The sequence below is a fragment of the Pungitius pungitius genome, chromosome 19 (assembly GCF_949316345.1).
Source record: "Pungitius pungitius chromosome 19, fPunPun2.1, whole genome shotgun sequence".
Taxonomy (NCBI): domain Eukaryota; kingdom Metazoa; phylum Chordata; class Actinopteri; order Perciformes; family Gasterosteidae; genus Pungitius; species Pungitius pungitius.
The window spans coordinates 2,595,034-2,612,941 of NC_084918.1; the positions used below are offsets into that span (position 1 = coordinate 2,595,034).

General features: G+C 44.7%; 2 protein-coding genes across 4 annotated transcripts; both read left to right on the forward strand.

Moving 5' to 3' along the window:
* The first annotated feature begins 638 nt into the window (after nucleotides 1-638).
* On the forward strand, nucleotides 639-6,095 carry lztfl1 (leucine zipper transcription factor-like 1). 3 transcript variants are annotated; one of them, XM_037456545.2, is made up of 10 exons: nucleotides 639-932; nucleotides 1,265-1,389; nucleotides 1,548-1,742; nucleotides 3,310-3,367; nucleotides 3,770-3,841; nucleotides 3,950-4,015; nucleotides 4,110-4,187; nucleotides 4,442-4,618; nucleotides 4,755-4,858; nucleotides 4,987-6,095. In XM_037456545.2, exons 1-10 carry the CDS (start codon nucleotides 930-932, stop codon nucleotides 5,003-5,005), a joined length of 897 nt encoding a protein of 298 aa, XP_037312442.2. In that variant the 5' UTR covers nucleotides 639-929; the 3' UTR covers nucleotides 5,006-6,095. The 3 variants fall into 3 exon arrangements, with proteins under 3 accessions (XP_037312442.2, XP_037312444.2, XP_037312445.2); XM_037456547.2 differs by having other exon boundaries at nucleotides 4,460-4,618; XM_037456548.2 differs by lacking the exon at nucleotides 639-932 and adding an exon at nucleotides 976-1,155.
* Nucleotides 6,096-11,207: 5,112 nt separating this feature from the next.
* Nucleotides 11,208-14,526, forward strand: ccr9b (chemokine (C-C motif) receptor 9b). The gene is made up of 3 exons (XM_037455241.2): nucleotides 11,208-11,388; nucleotides 11,526-11,599; nucleotides 13,269-14,526. Exons 1-3 carry the CDS (start codon nucleotides 11,385-11,387, stop codon nucleotides 14,310-14,312), a joined length of 1,122 nt encoding a protein of 373 aa, XP_037311138.2. The 5' UTR covers nucleotides 11,208-11,384; the 3' UTR covers nucleotides 14,313-14,526.
* The last annotated feature ends 3,382 nt before the right edge of the window (nucleotides 14,527-17,908 follow it).

Consider the following 17,908-nt stretch of genomic DNA (forward strand, 5'->3'; position numbering starts at 1 on the left):
TAATGTGTGAATTATATGTATGTGTATATGTATTATAGCTGGGTAATTGTATTCCAAATTATTAGTATTGTAAATGTGCATCTCGCACAATTATGCTAGTCAGTGTTAAAGATGTCATCTTGTTTTGACCAGTAGCTTGACTTAATAAAACTATGAAATCAAACTAGGGCCAGTTGCTGAAATAGATTAATTTATAAGCATATGAAGCGTGTACATTAAATCTTCTTAGGACATCTTACATTTCTAACTCACTACTGCCACCTAGTGTCTAATAATATACAGTTACAAACTGGCTACACGTGAAATTACTACACGTTGTGCATTTAAACTTGTAAAACCCACAGCAACGAATTACCTCAACAAAACATTAAGATCCTACTTGTACAAAACATTTTCAAGAATCACCCTTTTCCTAACTGTAGATATTTATTAGAAACCAAACCGAAGTGCAACGTGCGAATGAGGATATTACTTCGCGTCATATACAACTCATTAAAGCCCATGATAGCAATACATATATGTATGGATTTGTATGCAAATGAAAATGTTGTTTCAGTAACATTATCTTGTATTTTAGCAGTCTTTCGAGCGCATCACTTTTTGGTCCCTTGTTTTACGTGGTGCCGTTGAACGCACCTCCGGTAACCAAGGCAATGACGCTATTCCCCGTTACCAAGGCATTCTCAAGGCAAACACTAGCTGGGCCAGATAATCTTTTAGCTATGATATAACCCCCGTTTAGCCTCTTCTCCAAATTGAACCATAATCACAAAGTTTACTAACACCATCGACTCCCGCATATTGCCGCCAGCTTCCTGTTTGTTCTCCGCGGGACCTAAATCAGAGGCTGAGGCAGCCCTTTTCCCTCCTTTGGATCATCTCAGACCACAAGCTAGCTTAGCAACGTGAACGTTAGCTGCACAGCCGCCATGGTAAGTAACGCTAGCTGCGATCCTCTGCTGTTTTTGGGGCAGCCGGAATACCTGTTTGCTTTTTTTTAGAAGTTGGCATGCTGATCATCTCTCTTGGTTTTATATAACGTTAAATACAAGAAGACAGATAGCAGTCATCCCCAAAGACAGCCCCTTGCATGCACACACCCATATGAACAGGCCGTCAAGCATTAGCGGGGGGAAATCCTCTCCAAGTTAGCTGGTAAGCTAGCCGTAGTTTCCATTACAGCCTCTCTCTGTTTCTCGTTCTGTCCTGTCCGTCGACCGTGTCTTTAACCTTACTTGTTTCTCTCTTCTTGTCTCCAATTAAGGCTGAATTTGGGTTTAACGAACACCACCAGAAGGAAGTCGTCAACTACATGCGATTTGCACGTTCAAAGATGGTCCTGAGACTTAAGACCATTGACTCATGCTTTGAAGAACTCAAAGACAGCAGGTGACTGGTCATGCCTAACTTTTTGTTATCATTCTTTGTTTGTGAATTTAACTTCTATTTACTTTCCTGAAGACACATAATCAATAGAAGAGGAATACATATGTTGTTTGGATGAGATGGAGACTGTAATGTTTCTGCATGTATGCTTCTCTCTGAAGGCTGGTGGAGGAAACCTTCACCGTGGACGAGGTGAAGGAGATGCTGGACGGGCTGCAGGCGGTGGTGCGTGGGGAGGTGGAGACGGAGCTCATCAACACGGCTCACACCAACGTGCTGCTGCTGAGGCAGCTCTTCTCACAGGCCGAGAAGTTTTACCTCCGACTGCAGAGCGACATATCGGAGCTGGAGAACAGGTGAGCACCGAGGAGGACAGCAGGTTACGGCTTTCTGTCCATTGGTAGGTTTATAGAAGAGGTGCCATGGTCAGGTCTGGTACCGCATCAGTGCGTCACGTTCATACATTGGGTCCTGAGAGTTGATTTGTTTATTTTTTCATTTAGTCAGCACAAATGTACACCTTGTTGCACTTTACTCTTGTGTGCAATAAAACCAAAAATGACGCTGTAAAAAGTTTCCCAAAATATACGGTTTTATAAATAGGTGACGTGAGTTCAAGGTCAAACAGAGTGCCAAACCAAAGTAAGAAGTGCGCTAGGCCTCTCAACGCACGATTCACCTTCATGTTCATGAGAATATCTCCTCCACTCTGTGCCACTTCCTCCCCAGGGCTGTTTAGGTTAGATCTCGGGCAGGTTACAGTATGTATGCCAGGCAAAAAGGTCATTGCCAAGCCACATAGACACTGTAAATTGAACCTTTTTTTTCCATTGCATGGTTTCCTTTTCGCAGAAACATTCATTTAGCTTAAAAAAGCACAACTGCTGCCACATTCTCAGTATATATTTTAATGATAGTTCTCCCAAATTACAAAAATATCATACTTTGAGACTTCTACCAAAACAGTAAAGGTGAGTACAGAATTTTTAAAATAAAATATTTGTTTTAGCCTCAAACATTTTAATTACAGTTAATTACAGTCTCTATTTAGAACGTCGAGGTTGTGAAGTACGCATTAGTGTAAATGTTTAGATGAATCTGTTCCCATGTGAAATAATGTCTGCGGTCTTTCTGCAAGTGAGATTGAGCTAGTCCTTTCTATGTTCACTACCATCACAGTATTTGATCTGAATGTCAGTATTTAGGCAAAACATGAATAAAAAAATGTGCACTTAGTAGCTAACTGCTGTTATCGTGTCGCCATTGGCCGGTTTAATCATTGTGGTGCTCATGTATGTGCACAGGTGTCAATGTACTAAGATGATATTCAGGTGAACCTCTGACCTCTGTAACCTTTCGCCTTGTTAAAACACTCGACATGTTCTGCAAAAGTTATTTTGTATCTCACGTGCACGCGTTGGGTGGAAAAAGAAGCCCAAGAGCGCGAGTTTTCTCAGGGCTCAGTCCTACGTGACTGATAAGGCGTACAAAGCAGGGAATACGCCCCATGTCACAGTTCTACGTGTGTTCAGCTGCTTTTTAAAAACCACATTTAAGCTTTCCAGAGAACTACCCCGTTTTACCACAAGTGTATATATTGCATGTGGTGAAACAAGCATATGTATCGTGTCAAAACTGTCATTCGGAACAAGGGAGGGTTATTTTCCTTGTTGAAGACGCTTAACTGCCAAAGAGTATTTCTGTAATGTTAAAAAACATTGTGGTGGCACGCTGACAGTTGCGTGAGGAGATAAACCAATTTTATACATAATCTGATCAGTTCCAAACCGCTCTTTTTTTTTTTTTTTGCTTGGAAAATGTTGACAATATTACCTGTTCGTGCTAGAAAAAAAAGCTTCTCGTATCTCCTGGTGTAATTGTCTTCATCGTTTTGTTGTCTTTGCTCTTCTTCTGCCCATAAAGGGAGCTGCTAGAACAAGTTGCTGAATTTGAGAAGACTGACTTTAAAAGCGCTAACCAGGTGAGAGAAACCTCTGCCGCTCTTCGGGCATGTAGAGCTTTAAACTCAGCTTTACCGTCGTTCAAGCCATTAATCACGCGTTCAAAGGCTATTCACGCACTTCATGTTACTTTATGTGCCAGGCCATCGCGAGTAGCCGCGCGGTTGCAAGTCACTCATCGCTGAGGTGGACGTGTGGTTTCCCCCGATGCACTTTTAAAAGAAAAACAAATCAACTTTGAAATACTCTCTTTTCATGTGTGACTATTTGCAGGGTGAATCTCAAAAGGCAGACACGAGTCATCTTCACAGTGAAGGATATACAAGTTATTATTGGCCATCGTTTCTTACACACGGGTGTTTGAAGATATAAGAGCCGTCCTGTCGTTGTTTCGGTTCTTAAAGTGTTTACTTTATTCCCAGAAAAACCAGGAAACGAGCAAACCCAAACTAGCACCGCTGAACGAAGGCGGGGTGTCTGAGCTCCTTAACAAGGTGAAGGAATGCATTGCATGAATATAGCACTAGAAATTGTAAAAAAAAAAAAGAAAAAAAAAAGTTAATATAATATTATACACTTCTTCACATCTATTTTTTTACCAGGAAATTGCGAGACTACAGGAGGAAAATGATAAACTGAAAACCCGAATGCGGACTTTAGAATCACAGGTATTTTAATAAGCCATACATTTTTAAACAGCTCTTCTTATGATTCAGGCACCAGTTTAGGTTGTAAACTCTCTGCTCTGATCAATCTTCTTAGGCAATGAGTGCACTGGACGAGAGAAGCAAAGCGGAGAGAGCCCTGAAAGACCTTCAGAAGCTGCAGGGGGACCAGCAGGTACAGCAAAGCAGCTTCATCTTCTTTTTGACTTAATGAGTTTGCACGCTATTATTTATTTTTTTAAGCCTTTATTTCGTTGCATCTGAACATTTGCTGTCATTTGGTTTCATCTGCTAACTTGGACCTCAAATGGTATGTACCCGGCTGAGCAAAAAGTTGCTTTTGTCCCTCCCCCTGAATCAGAATAGATGATAGAGAAATGATTCCCGTTCATTGCATTTGAACATGTCATTGGTTTATTTCCCCTTAAGCTGGCTGCCCAATCCCAGGAGATCAGCAGCCTCGAGGACACAGTGGCGGCTCTGAAGGGTGAATATGAAAGGGCTCTTAGCGCCAACTCGGCCTCCCAGAAGGGTCTGCAGGACAACCTGGTCTCCGCCAAACATGATCTTCTGCGGGTGCAGGAGCAGCTGTCCTTGGCAGAGAAGGTGGGACACTGTAGTTCCTGCCTGTAGTGTTAACCAGACATGCTCGTGGTAGTAGCGCACGGCTATGGAAACAGTCGGTATTAGCGCCTTCAAGCTCCCGTTGCAGATGTTTCCTTTATGTCCGTTTGGTGTGCAGGAGCTGGACAAGAAGTTCCAGCAAACGGCGGCCTACCGCAACATGAAGGAGATCCTGACTAAAAAAAACGAGCAGATCAAAGATATTAGAAAACGATTGCAGAGGTGAGATTTAAGTGCAACACGATGCTGGTTCCTCCGCGGCGGCAGAAGGAATGCAGGAAGAAAGAAAAGACAACGGCATGGCCCCTCCAGTTCATCCTGTTGTTCCGTTTAAATTTGGTGTGTTTCAGATACGAGCCCAGTGAATGAGTCCTGCAGCGCGTGTCCCGGAGGGGTCGGACGGGAACGACGCGCCGTCCGCAAGACAAGAGGGAAAGAAAAAGAAAAGAAAAAAGCGCTTCTGCGAAGGAATTGTTTCATCTCGCTTTTTCCAGGCATCTTTCTCAGTGCATATTGGCTTTAGCAAAGAGGGTGAGCAGAGTGAGCTCACTGATGAGGTAGTGACAAAGGACGGCCTTGTTTTTGTTTTTCCGTCCTGCTTCCCGGTGGTGGAGCTGACTGACCGTAGCGAGCGAGACGTCCCTTCGGGTGCTCTCTATGCAATGACCATCACGTCCACTCCCCGTTTTAAAGAGGCCTTGTCCACTTCCTGAGCCGGGCCGGACACGCGGTGCCTGCCACGAAGGGTTGTTACAGGTGGTGTTTAGCCTTCTAGCACCTGATAGGCCTTCAGCAGCCCCTGTGTAGTGCAAACATTGGTGAGTTAGAGTTAGAGAGCCGGGCAAACCCCAAGCCAGCGTGTTTTAGCAATGGTGAACAGCTTCAAATCTATTTTTGCTTTGATTTGTTTACTGAAATCTGTATTGCATTTCGCACACAAAATATTTCCGATTTGACATTCTGTGAAAGTCTGATCATCCAATTTCTCCCATTTGTATTTTCTGCTCTTGCTATTTGAAAGACGGCGCTAGTGATCTGGAATGATTTCCATACTTTCCCACACAAAGGGCATAGAATATTTTTGTCTGGAATCTTTAACTGTGTACTTTTCGTATTGCTGTGGACAATGTTGTACACGATGTTCATGATATAATACTCTTGTAGAGTATGAGACATCTACTTTATATTACACTAGCTGTGCTTTGTATTGTGCGGAATATGAGGTAATAAACGCTGTTAACAAATAAACGTGTAGTCACTTAGTGAGTTAAGTACTTGTTGAAGATTGACTTACTTATTTCCTTGTATTCTCTGGCTTTGAAAACCTCTAACCGTAAATACACCTGGGTGAGGACTGAAAACATGGCCGGGTTGTACCTCTTCTCTGACCCAATGCATGCTGGGATTGACTTTAGTGTATTGTGACACTGGCAATAAACAATAAAATGTTTGAAGGAGACATAGGACACATGCATTGATTATGTTATATTGATTATTTTTACTGGTGTCAGTGACTGGCTGCTTCAACAAGGGGGCGCTAGGATGCAGATATACACATCATCTTAAATGATGTGCCTCTGAATGTATGACCTCAGTGCCTAACTGTGGCATTCATTCATACAATTAATTTTAACAAATGTACAATTATATAAGTACTAAAGTGGACGTGGACTATAATGTGCTATTTTCTGTATTGGTTCATGTTTTATCTATTTTATGCCTGTGTAGAGTAGAGTATGAGCGAGTTATATATCTGGTATATATATATATATATAAATATATAGCTATATCTGCTTCCTTAGCCGTGGCTCTTTGTCATTGTTTTTTGTTGTGGTCACAAGTGCCTTGTTTACAGTGAAACTCCTTAAGCCGCATTCTGTCATGAGTTACACTTGTGCTTGTTTTGCATCATGTGGAGTACTTGCATTTATGGTGTAAAGGAAGGGGGGGGGGGGGTAGAACTAAGGAGAAAACACATGTGGTCGTTATGCAACACGAAAAAAAAACATATTCTTTATAACCTGTCTCCTCTGCTGTCAAAAGATAAAAGATTAAAAGTGATACGAGCACAACACAATACATTATTTCTATTTTTCTAAGTTATGCTTATTATCAAGCAGAGTATAGTATATGCTGCACTTTTTACATCCCCCCCCCGCACAGACACACTGTAGTTCCCACCCCCAACAGAACAAATCGCACCGCCTCAATTGCGAAAAAAGCCCAATAGAGTATAAGTAGCTAAAGTACACACAAAGTATTAAACGCGGTGTGGGAGGCCAGTACAGACAGCCAGTAGTGGATCGTTCATCAGCATTATGGTGAGTCCTCATCTTCTCATTTAAGTATTTTATCATCAAGGGACCATGGAGCAGTTCGGAGGGCTCTAATCATCACGTCTTTGTGTGCTCACACGTCATCGTTCAGTCCAACGAGAAACGTGTCCGAGCCGTTGACTTGCCGCTGCACACCTGCACACCTGCGCGCGTGCGTGCGTGCGTGCGTCTGTTTTCTGTTGGCAGCATCATGGGAAAAAGCTGCTCGTACCTCCAGCGGTGGATTACGAAAGCCGAAAAGGGGGGAGGGGGTGGGGGGGGGGGGGGTTTGTCCGCGAGTGCTTGACATAAATCACAGCGTGCAGGTACACAGGAAGTGGTGGTGGCTCGTGTCTCTCTTGTGTCTCTGCTGAACTCCGCTGACGTGTGTGCAGCACTTTCCCACAGCGTGGAGGTGGTGTGGGGGGGGTAACTGTTAATGCACCCAAAAGCTGTGTAGCCATTCGCAGCGGCTTCCTGCTCAACGACTATGCATCAAAGGGGTTTTCTCAGTTTCACCAGCAACACAACAAGAGCATCTGTTGCTTAGTTTCTCTCCAGAATCACCACGTTTCACAGTTTGTGCGGCCGGAGAGCTGCGGTCTCCTCGGGGTTAAATGTTCCCACTGAATAAAAGAAAGAGACAGATGGTAAAGTAAACGGGAAGTTTAGCACCCTGCCTACAGTGTAACAATGTTTTCCTGAATATAAATATAAACCTTTTCAACATTTGAACAGATGGGGAAAGGATGAATTCTTAAGGCATAGATTCCTAACACAAGCGTTTCTTAATCACTTGTGGCTCCTATCGGTCCTAACAACAAGGGTTTCCCTCTATGGTCTGTAAACCTGTAACACATGTTGGCTCCATAGTGCACTCTGTTTCTCCAAAGGAGATAGAAGGCTTTGTGATACAGTGAAACGTTCCGCGATGAATCCATGTTTTATTTAATGCACATCACTAATTCTGCTTCTTTCCCGGAGTTCTTTGTGCTTTCTCGCCCAGCAGGTCTCCATGGATCGTAGTTCCGCGCGGACCCCGGTTCTGACTCCCTGGCTCACGGCTCCGCTGACACCTGCTGCTGCCATCGTCATTACTTTAAATATGATTCATATTACTGTCATCATAAACCAACATCTTTCTGCTCTCCCTCCCCCACAGAAGCCTCTGTGGATGGTGGTTCGACCTGATGGTGGTTGTCCCTGCAGTGGTCCTGCCGTACACTTGTTCTGCTACTTGCAATTACTTGTATTATTTCTGTTGGAGGATTTGAATGTATTGTACATCTTTTACATTGTTGATTCTGTACACATGACATCCATTGCAGTCTGTCCATCCCGGGAGAGGGATCCCTCCTCTGACCTTCTCCCTAAGGTTTCTTATTCCCTTTTCCCCATTGAAGGGTTTTTCCTGTGCCGATGTGAGGGTTTCGGGACAGAGGATGTTGCATGTGTACAGACTGTAAAGCCCTCTGAGGCAAATTTGTAATTTGCGATTTTGGGCTATACAAAATAAAATGAATTGAATTGAATTGACGAGTATTCCAAGGTCAAGGAAGAACCGCAGAGCACACGTCAAAACACGAGTGACTCGCAGATCTCTGTGACTCACTGACTGGCTCCTCAGCTTGTGCCGCCTGGCCAGAAGGCCGTGGCTGAGACCATGCGGTCGGTGACAGAGGTCACTGCCGGGTCGGGAGGCCCGTTATCACGGTTATCAAAGTTCGTGTGTGACACCTCAGCCGCCGTGAGCTCAGTGTTTCTTGACAATCCAGCTGTGCACTATTGCAATAAGAAGCTGCACCGATCAAGATTAACAGATGTCAAATGGATATTTCAGTCACCGCTTAGAATTATTGCTCAACGGAATTTCCTGTAACTTCTGAAACTCATTGACTTGCATTTAAGCGAAGATGACGCAATCACTGAAAACCCCGAAAACACTGAAAAATGCTACTCTAATTACACCAAAAGGTTCTAAAACTAGTCAAAGTTATATCATGTAGAACATAAGGGACAGTGTTGCGAATGGCCTTACTTTGTTGGGTACAACATAGAGGTAATGTGTTGGTTAATAGGTAGTGTGAAATTCAATCATTAACATCAATAGAATTATTAATAAGCGCTAAGATTATTCACAAAATAAATAACGGGGCACCACCCTAAAAAAGGCACTGATACCAAAACTATGAATCAGGTCTCGTAATTGATATTCACTCATTAAGAGCAAAGAATTGAAGGTTTGAGTTTGTGTGTGTTAGTAAATTAGAAATCAAAGAAAGAAGGAAGGACTCGAAGCAAAGCATATCTTAATCAGAACAGTGAGGCACGATAGCGGTCCATAAACACACACAATCTCTCGTTAAACAATACAGTAAAAACACCAAAAACAACCATAACACCACATGATAATCTAACTTCTGCCCGGACTTAGCCTCACTGTGCGCTGATGTTTTTTTTTTTTGTGTTTCCTTTGTGGCGGGGGATCAATCGGATGTCATCAGGACAAAAGCTGTTCGTAACACGCGAGTTGTCTCCAAGGGGATTAGAAGACGTCGTCCTTCTTGGGGAGCTGCTCGGGGCGAGTGAAGTGAAGGCTAGGGCAGCAGGTGGAGGCCTACACCCAGGGGACCCCTGTGGTGTCTGTGGCTTGGCCAGCTGTTTCACCCAGTGAGAGAAGTCACACCTAGGTGTGAAGGCACATTGCTTTCGTTTTTTTTTTTTAAATTTCCTGCTGCAGAAAACTGTGAAAAAGTCAGCCTTTTTTTTTTTACTCTACGTTGGAGCCCAACAACAGTAATAGCTGATCGGTTGAAGATCTCTACATGTCACGAGACCTTTCCTTTCCATCCGCCAGGGGACGATGGTGGCGCGTGGATCTGCTGGCTGTCCCCGAGCAAGACACCTAACCCCCAAGTGCTCCCCAGGCAAAACGGGTGATAATGCAAAGCAAGTCTCTTTGGATAAAAGCATCAGTTAAATGACATGTGATGTGCCAGATGACTGTAACGAAGGCTTCTATCGTTCACACGCGGCCCTTGAGATGGTACAGGTGCTCAGTCATATCCTCTCCGTACATAAGAAGCCGAGTTTTATACGCTCACAGACCACAACCGTGAACTCCATTGGCTGCACTTCTGCAGTTTGTGATGCCGTGGGAGTGAAACCTGTCAGTCAACCACCTTCTACAAACTGATTCCATCATCTGATCGTGATGCAGCAGTTTCCCGCCGCCTCGCTGAGCAAAACCGAGAAAAAGCAAGAGCCGACGGCTCCCAGGGCTCCTGACCTCTTCTCCACAATAGAGAAGAGAGAAGATGAGACCAGAGAAGATGGAGCGCCGCACTGCCGTGGCCACCTTTACCAGGGCAGGAAAAAAAGCCCCCATAAGAGTACCAGAAAACCCGCAGAAACATATGACCGTTGCCATATTTGGTCGTGTGGTCAGCAACGTGACAACTTGTCGTGATGTTTATTTCCCTTTAATCGTCAACACCAATGAGGTCTGCGTTTCCCCATTTTCAAAACATGTCACATGAATTGCAGCAATAGAGGGGAGGCTATTTGGAGATCGTATGTGTTGTTTTTTGCAGTGGCAGTATGAACTGGACTTATACGTTCATTTACTTGGATGGAACAAACTCCAATTCAAGTTGAAGGCATAGTTTGACATTTTGGGAAATGTGACTCCTTGTTCCACTTTGATATGATACTGTGCAGACATCCAACATCCAACAAGACACACGGAAATGTCCCAAAAGGTTGATTTGTTCCTTTAGATTAACTTTGAAAAGATGAGAACTTTATGATTCATGAAAAAAAGAGGATGTGCTTTCAACACAGCTAGACCCTCACATTGGTGATACAAAGATTTCAAAGGAAAGATAATTGATGCTTAGACAGTTATTTTAGGCCCTGGGGCCTGAGCTCACGGACACGTGGAGGTGTGAAAATGCTGCTTACAACACCTCCACATCGACTTCCCCGTTCAGGTGTGACCCTTGATCCATCCTGTTGGTTTTAAGTTGCGTGCATCACTCATCTGTTGCATTAAGTGCTCCACTTCTTTCAAAAACAAGCTTTGACTTGATAAAACTTCATTGGCCGTGGGAGGAATGTGGGAGTATTGTTTTGTTTCCATTTTCCCTTTGAAACTCTAGCTGGCTGCGCAAAGACAAGTTGCCGTTCAATTGAATGCATATTTCATAGAGAAGCTTTGTTTTGGGGGCGAGCAGTCTGCAGCACCCAGGGTCATGTGTCGTTCTTTGTCTGCAGACTCAGTGGCAGATGAGTGACACGATTCAGCACGTGATGCCTGTGGTTAAAGGGAAACCATATAAGCAAGTGAAGATACTTCTGTTTGCTAAAGTCCCCGTTTTTTACTACCCACAGACATCAGAAGTGAGAGGTTGCTCCCCGCGTGGCATCATTCAATGGGTAAGTGATTTGTTGCATTACTGCACAACTGCAGAGCACGAGCAGGACGTTTTTACATTTAACAATCAATGGTACGTGATTGGTTGTTTTTTTATTACAACTTTGTACTCATACTGATATCCTGCTGTTCTTTGTAGATAACATGGAGGATACATTTACAACCTTTATGACCACCGCAACTGAATTTGACGGAAGTGATTTTAATGCAACGGTAAGTATTCATTTGAGATCATCATCTGTAGCCACGACAAACAAGTGAATAAACAATGACCCAGTGGTGGAGTACATGTTGGTGCCTGTTTAATTCTAAAGTCACCATCGCAAAGAGGGAAACAAAGGTGAACGTGTGAATGTTTTATTATGCTTTAGTATTTACAATACGCTTCTAAAAAGTATAGTCCGCATTTTGCTGTGACAACAAAGCCACTGCTGTTTATCCAAATATGGTTATATGTTTGATTGCATGCTTCAGGTACAAATAAAAGACCACATTGAAAATAAAACACATGAAATAAATTGTCAGGTGTTATGATTGCATGTAATAATTCAAGTGAAAAGTCTTGCTAATATTTTGTGAAATAACCTTTTAGACCAAAAACACCTTTTGAATTTAGCTGGAGGAACTCATTTAGAAAGATGCAATGTCTGAAAACAAGTCCCTATGTCTCAATGAAATTGTACTCTCAAATCAATCTATTAACTATTTTCACTGATAATTAGGAGAAAATACTTTTGTTCTCGCGGTGCAGAAACTTTATCTGCCACACATCTGTGTGATACAGATGCTGCCGCATCAGCGTCACACTTTCCATTGTTGGAGTGAAGCTAAGCCTCAGCCTCCATCAACGTTTATCTCTGCCCTAAATCTCAACTCGATACTTCTGGGGGTGCTGAGTTCTCCTGCGCGGCCCTTTCTGGAGCCCCTCGAGTTCAGCTACCCCCCCCTCCCCCGCCTCCCCTCCTAACCCCAGCAGCGAGCTGTGCAGTAGTGTGGTTTCTCCTGCACAGACACAACACCTGCACCTGACAGCGTTTTTTTTTTTTTTCGCACGCTCTGGTTAACTCGTACGTCACCGACCGCTTTTGATGTCGCATCACTGGGTCCTAGAGGCACGATATGTTGTGAAACCCTGGCAGCAGTTTGGCAACAAGGACAGGAAACTCAAGTAAAGGAAAAAGTAGATGTTGCGTCCATGAGGTCTTTGAGGTATATATATATATATACATTTACATTAGATGTAATTTACCTGACGCTTTTATCCAAAGCGACTTACAAAAAGTGCATTTCCACATAGAGATACAAACTCAGAAGAACAAGTAACAAGAAAGTACAATTTTCCTCAAATAAGCAGTTTGAAAACACGTCATAGAAAAGTGCCATTATAATCACAATTTAAGTGCTAGGATTTGTTAGTGCTACGGTTTGTTTCTTAAAACTCGAAACGGTAGCAGATAAAGCAAGTAGCAGTCGAGTTTCACTTAAAAACAGCACAAGCAACAACAAGTTTAGCAGACTAGCTTGGTTAAAGAAAAGGTACTCAATCCAATTTCAAGTCTCCTGGATGTCTGAAGATCTGGTAGAAGAGACACACACTGTGCCATGTACCATGTATATATGTAGCTTGTGGATTTCAGCTATTCTCTTTACCCGTAATAACAAATAATATTATTTGATTTGCTCCATTTTATTTTATTGCTGCAATGTAATCAAAGGTAACCAAAGGTATCAAACAAATTCACAAGTAAAAAGTAAAATATTACCCTCTGAGAGTGGAGCAGAAGTGTAAAGTAGCAGAAAATGAAAACAATCATGTAAAGTGCAATGTAAGCCACAAGGGAACCTTGACTATTGAACCAGCTGATGAGTTTCCCGGTTGCAGGACTCTGAATACGACTACGGGTCAGAACCGACCGTAGGCTCAGGCATGTGTGACAGAAGTTGGGTCAGGGCCTTCCGTGGGCAGTGGGAGCCACCTCTCTTCTGGATCATCTTCCTGCTCGGCGCCGTGGGGAACCTGCTGGTGGTCTGGATCTACACCTCCGTGCGCAACCGCCTGAAAACCATGACCGACGTGTACCTGCTCAACCTGGCCGTGGCCGACCTCCTCTTCCTGTGCATGCTGCCCCTCATGGCCGCCGACTCCATCAAGGACTGGGACTTTGGAATTGCTCTCTGCAAAATGGTTTCGGCGGTCTACAAGATCAACTTCTTCAGCACCATGCTCCTGCTCACCTGCATCAGCGTGGACCGCTACATCGCCATCGTGCAGGTCACCAAGGCCCAGAACCTGAAGAAAAAGAGGCTGTTCTACAGCAAACTCGCCTGCCTGGGGGTCTGGACGTTCTCCGCCCTGCTGGCCCTCCCCGAGTTCATTTTTGCCCGGGTGACTGACCGAAACGGGCAGGTTCTGTGCACCCTGGTCTACTGGAACAACGCCTTCAACCGCACCAAGTTCCTCGTGCTGTCCCTGCAGATCTGCGTGGGCTTCTTCCTCCCCCTGCTCGTCATGTCCTTCTGTTACTCCGTCATCATCCGCACGCTGCTGCAGGCCAAGAGCTTCGAAAAGCACAAGGCCCTGCGGGTCATCTTCGCCGTGGTGTGCGTGTTCGTGCTCTCCCAGCTGCCCCACAACGCCCTGCTGGTGGTGGAGGCCACGCAGGCCGCCAACACCACCATCACCCGGTGCGACACCATCACGGCCGTCGACGTGGCGGGACAGATCGCCAAGAGCCTGGCCTTCACGCACGCCTGCCTCAACCCGTTCCTGTACGTCTTCATTGGCGTGCGGTTCAGGCAAGACCTGGTGAGGATGGGGAGGATGTGCTCGGCGGCGGGCTCAGGAGGGCTCAGCAAACTGCACGCCGTCCCCAAGCGTCCCTCCGTCATGTCGGACACCGATACCACCCCCGCCCTTTCTATATAGGCCCGAGACCCGAGCTTAGCTAATACTTGCTATTTTAGAGAGCGATTTTTTAGTTTACATTCCTGTTCTCAATAATAAAGACTGTTCTGGAGAAACTGTACAAACTGTATATTTGTGTAAATAACGTTTTAAGTGTTTGTATTCTTACATTCTTTCCATCATGTATTTGTCATCTGGTGTAACCCCTTTCAAGTTAAAACATTAAATATCATCAAAGGACACTGCAGACATCTTTTCTGTGAAAAAAAGGGGGGGGGGGGGCTCAAATGAGCTGTTCTGAGAGCGTGATACGAAACAAAAAGCAGAGGTGAGGATGGCACTCAGCTCATGTGTGAAAATATACTACACATGAGAAAGCATTTGATTTGGCGGTGTAACGTATCTGGTGTGGTTGGAAACACCACACCAGATACGGCGATTGGGGCCTCACGATGTTCTCAATGTGACCCAGACGTCCCGCCGTCGAACCCCCCCGCGTCATCGTCTGCGCCGCCGCTCTTAGCCGTTGGAGCTCGTCTCCATATGACTGGCAGTTTCGCTGTTTCTCCGCCTTCAAGCTGGCGTGAGTGAGGCTTCCCCACAATCTTCTCACGGCTGCCTTTGAAAAAAACTTTCTCTGTTCAGATTTGCATTGTTTTGTTTTGAGTAAAAAGGCAGACAAGTCTGACCTGTGCCGTAAAGGTTAATGCAAGGACCTAAGAGGTCAGGAGAATAAATACCAGTTCACCAGTGATAATCACTTGATTGAACAGTTGATCAAACCTTCCTATCTCAGTGTAAGCACAAGAGCAGGCCAGCGAGTTGCATGGAATGGATGGTTTGCAGCTTTTTAGCGTCATCTTTTTAGCACCAGAAATGGAAAACAACATCACTTTAAATATGCCATTGACATCAAGGGAGGGAGCTGTTTTTTTGAATGTCAGAATGTGAGGAGAGAACCTGCCCTTTAGCCCCTGGACAAGAAAAGTCCCCATTCTGCTTGAGCAGAAGTTGTTCTTCATTCATAAATAAGCCCACTGAACTTTTCAGTTTTTCATCCACAAACTTTTGGTGCTTGGCTAAAAAACGCGATGTTTCCAATGCTGTTTGTCTTTTGCAACGTGTTGTGGCTAGAACTTTTTTCTGCTAAAAGGCAGCTTTTAACATCCTAGTTATTGTAACAACACCCTCAAACTGTAACATTGATGACAAAGTTTGTACCTTATTGCTTAAGTACAATATGGCCTTGTTTTGTCTGTTTTTTGCCTGTTTTTCATTTATTTAAATTCAATTTGAGTTAGTTTGTTAACAAAAATATGTCTGTGCACGTGCCTGCTCCTCACATTTGCGCGGTTATATCTACTTAAATTAGCACGCTAACCAGCTAGCCCCGACCTGTCCTGTAACGTAACAAAAAGCAAGCATTTGGGAGGCGAGGGCCTTGCGAGGCGAGGGGGGGGGGAAGTGTCACAGAGAGCGTGACAGTCTCACACATTGACGGTAGAAAAAAACAGAACCCCGTGTTATTGCGGTCACTGAGGTTGGTGCCAGACTACCTCAGCCTACCTGCTGAATTCAGGTGAGACCACAGGCACACGTTCTCCCCCCTTCTGCTGCCTCGCTCCGCTCCCGCGTCCTCTCTCACGGCAGGAAGCTCTCAGCCGAGTCAATAACAACGTGTGTGTGTGTGTGTGTGTGTGTAAGTGCTGATGGCCACGTTGCCACTCTGTGTTGGGTTTGTGTATTCCAGTCTGATCTAGAAACTTGGCCTTCGTTGTTGCGCGTTGGCCACGTACAACACGCATCACGTTGGATCCGCCGCGTGGTTCACAACCCTCCGTTGGTTTCCTGAGCAATCAAGACAGAAGTGTGTCATTCAGCCTTAAAAAGGAGAAACTCCAGATGTGTCCGTCATGCCCTGTTGCAAAATTGAGTGTTGACAGTTTTTAGATTAGATCAGTTCAAGATGATACACGAACACACGAAAGGTCGACGCGGTTATTTGTGAGTGCTATGAGCTTCAAGGAAAGAGGAAGTGGTGATTTTGAAATGGCTCCAAGTGATGATGTCTTTTTTATTTGACTCAGTCTACAAAGTGTTTATAATACCACAATACCTACTATAAAAAACAGAATGAGCCAACGATGAACCGATCCCATTTAGATATCTGGTAAATGTTCCTGAATTGGTTTGAACTCAAACCCAATGACATCACGAAGTGGTCGGGGCTACGGTTGACTCATGCTGGTAATGGAGACGTGTTGAGTCTGTCCAGGCTAATGTATTAAATAATCTGAAACCAGCATTGTGGTCATTTGGTTAGGTACCAATATCGTAACAAAAAAAAACAGTTTGTATGCTCTGTAAACTGTAATAAAACCAGTAAAACTCGATTTAAATTGTATTTCACATGTCACAGGGTCACTAGCCAAAACCTCAGGAACCACTGGTTTAAAAATGTTCCCAGTATATTCCATTTTTAACGCTTATTCCTGTTATTTAAACAAAACATGAAATGAGAATAAAATAGAAGTATTCAAAACAGGAATACATTCCGAAAAATACATTCAAATCCTTATTTCAGATTTTCTAAATCAGCTGAACTACTTCTTTTTGTATCCAGCTGAGGTAAAAGTTCCCTCTCTGCCTCATGCTGTGGTGATATTTGGTCCACTTCCTGCACATCTGTCTAAAACGCATCAATCGGCCTGCGTTAGAACACACAGCGGGAGCTTTGCTCCCATTATACGGAATAAATAAAAGCTAAACGACATGTGATGTAATGTGATTGTATCCACCACACGGTGGCGCACCACGCTCAGCATAGTGAGTCTGCTGTGGGCACCAGCCACACACACACACACACACACACACACACACTTCAGGAACGAAACCGACCCCATCTAGCGGCGGTCTGGATGAGAGAAGTCTGAGGGAAAAGCAGTGAATATCAAAGCTTCCTGTGCAGGAGGTTTGTGTCTCCTTGCAGCAAAACGTCCTTCCCAACGAGCTGCTAATAGACAAGCGGATGGATCGCATGCTGTGTTACTGACGTACTCCACACACTCCTCATAGTCCCACCAGTGAAGGACCGCAGTAATCACCACCGGGAGGAACCCAGCAGGTCCGGACTTCATTGTGAAGAATACGAAAAGACTCACAAGTAGAGCAACACCTGTGGTTTGGGAACATGCCATCCATCCTTCTGCACAGGGGGGAATTGTGTGTGTGTGTGTGTGTGTGTGTGTGTGAGGGGACCACAAAGAGGGAGGACGTGGTGCAGTCTGTGAGTAATAGCGGAGACACAGTGAGCATATGTGACCCATTGACCCATCGAGCGGGCCGGTTTCATCCGGGCCAATGGCACACGGGGCCCCCTCCATCGCAGCACACGGGGCCTCCTCCATCGCAGCACACGGGGCCTCCACGGCGCTCCTCCTCGCCTGAAATAAAGGTAATAGAACTCGGAACCTCCACAATTCACAAGCACGGAGCCCCTTATCGTCCGCCATCTCTCCCTCAGCTAATATTTCACTCGGGGCTCCGCGGCGCACAGGACGAGAGACGTTTCCATTTCCCGTCAGTCATTTCCAGGCCTGTGTGTTACCTGCGCGGTG

Coding starts and splice junctions, on each gene's coding strand:
- ccr9b (XM_037455241.2), top strand. Junction 11,600..13,268: donor GAAGTGATTTTAATGCAACG/GTAAGTATTCAT, acceptor TCCCGGTTGCAG/GACTCTGAATACGACTACGG.
- lztfl1 (XM_037456545.2), top strand. Junction 1,743..3,309: donor ATATCGGAGCTGGAGAACAG/GTGAGCACCGAG, acceptor CTGCCCATAAAG/GGAGCTGCTAGAACAAGTTG. Junction 4,619..4,754: donor AGCTGTCCTTGGCAGAGAAG/GTGGGACACTGT, acceptor TTTGGTGTGCAG/GAGCTGGACAAGAAGTTCCA.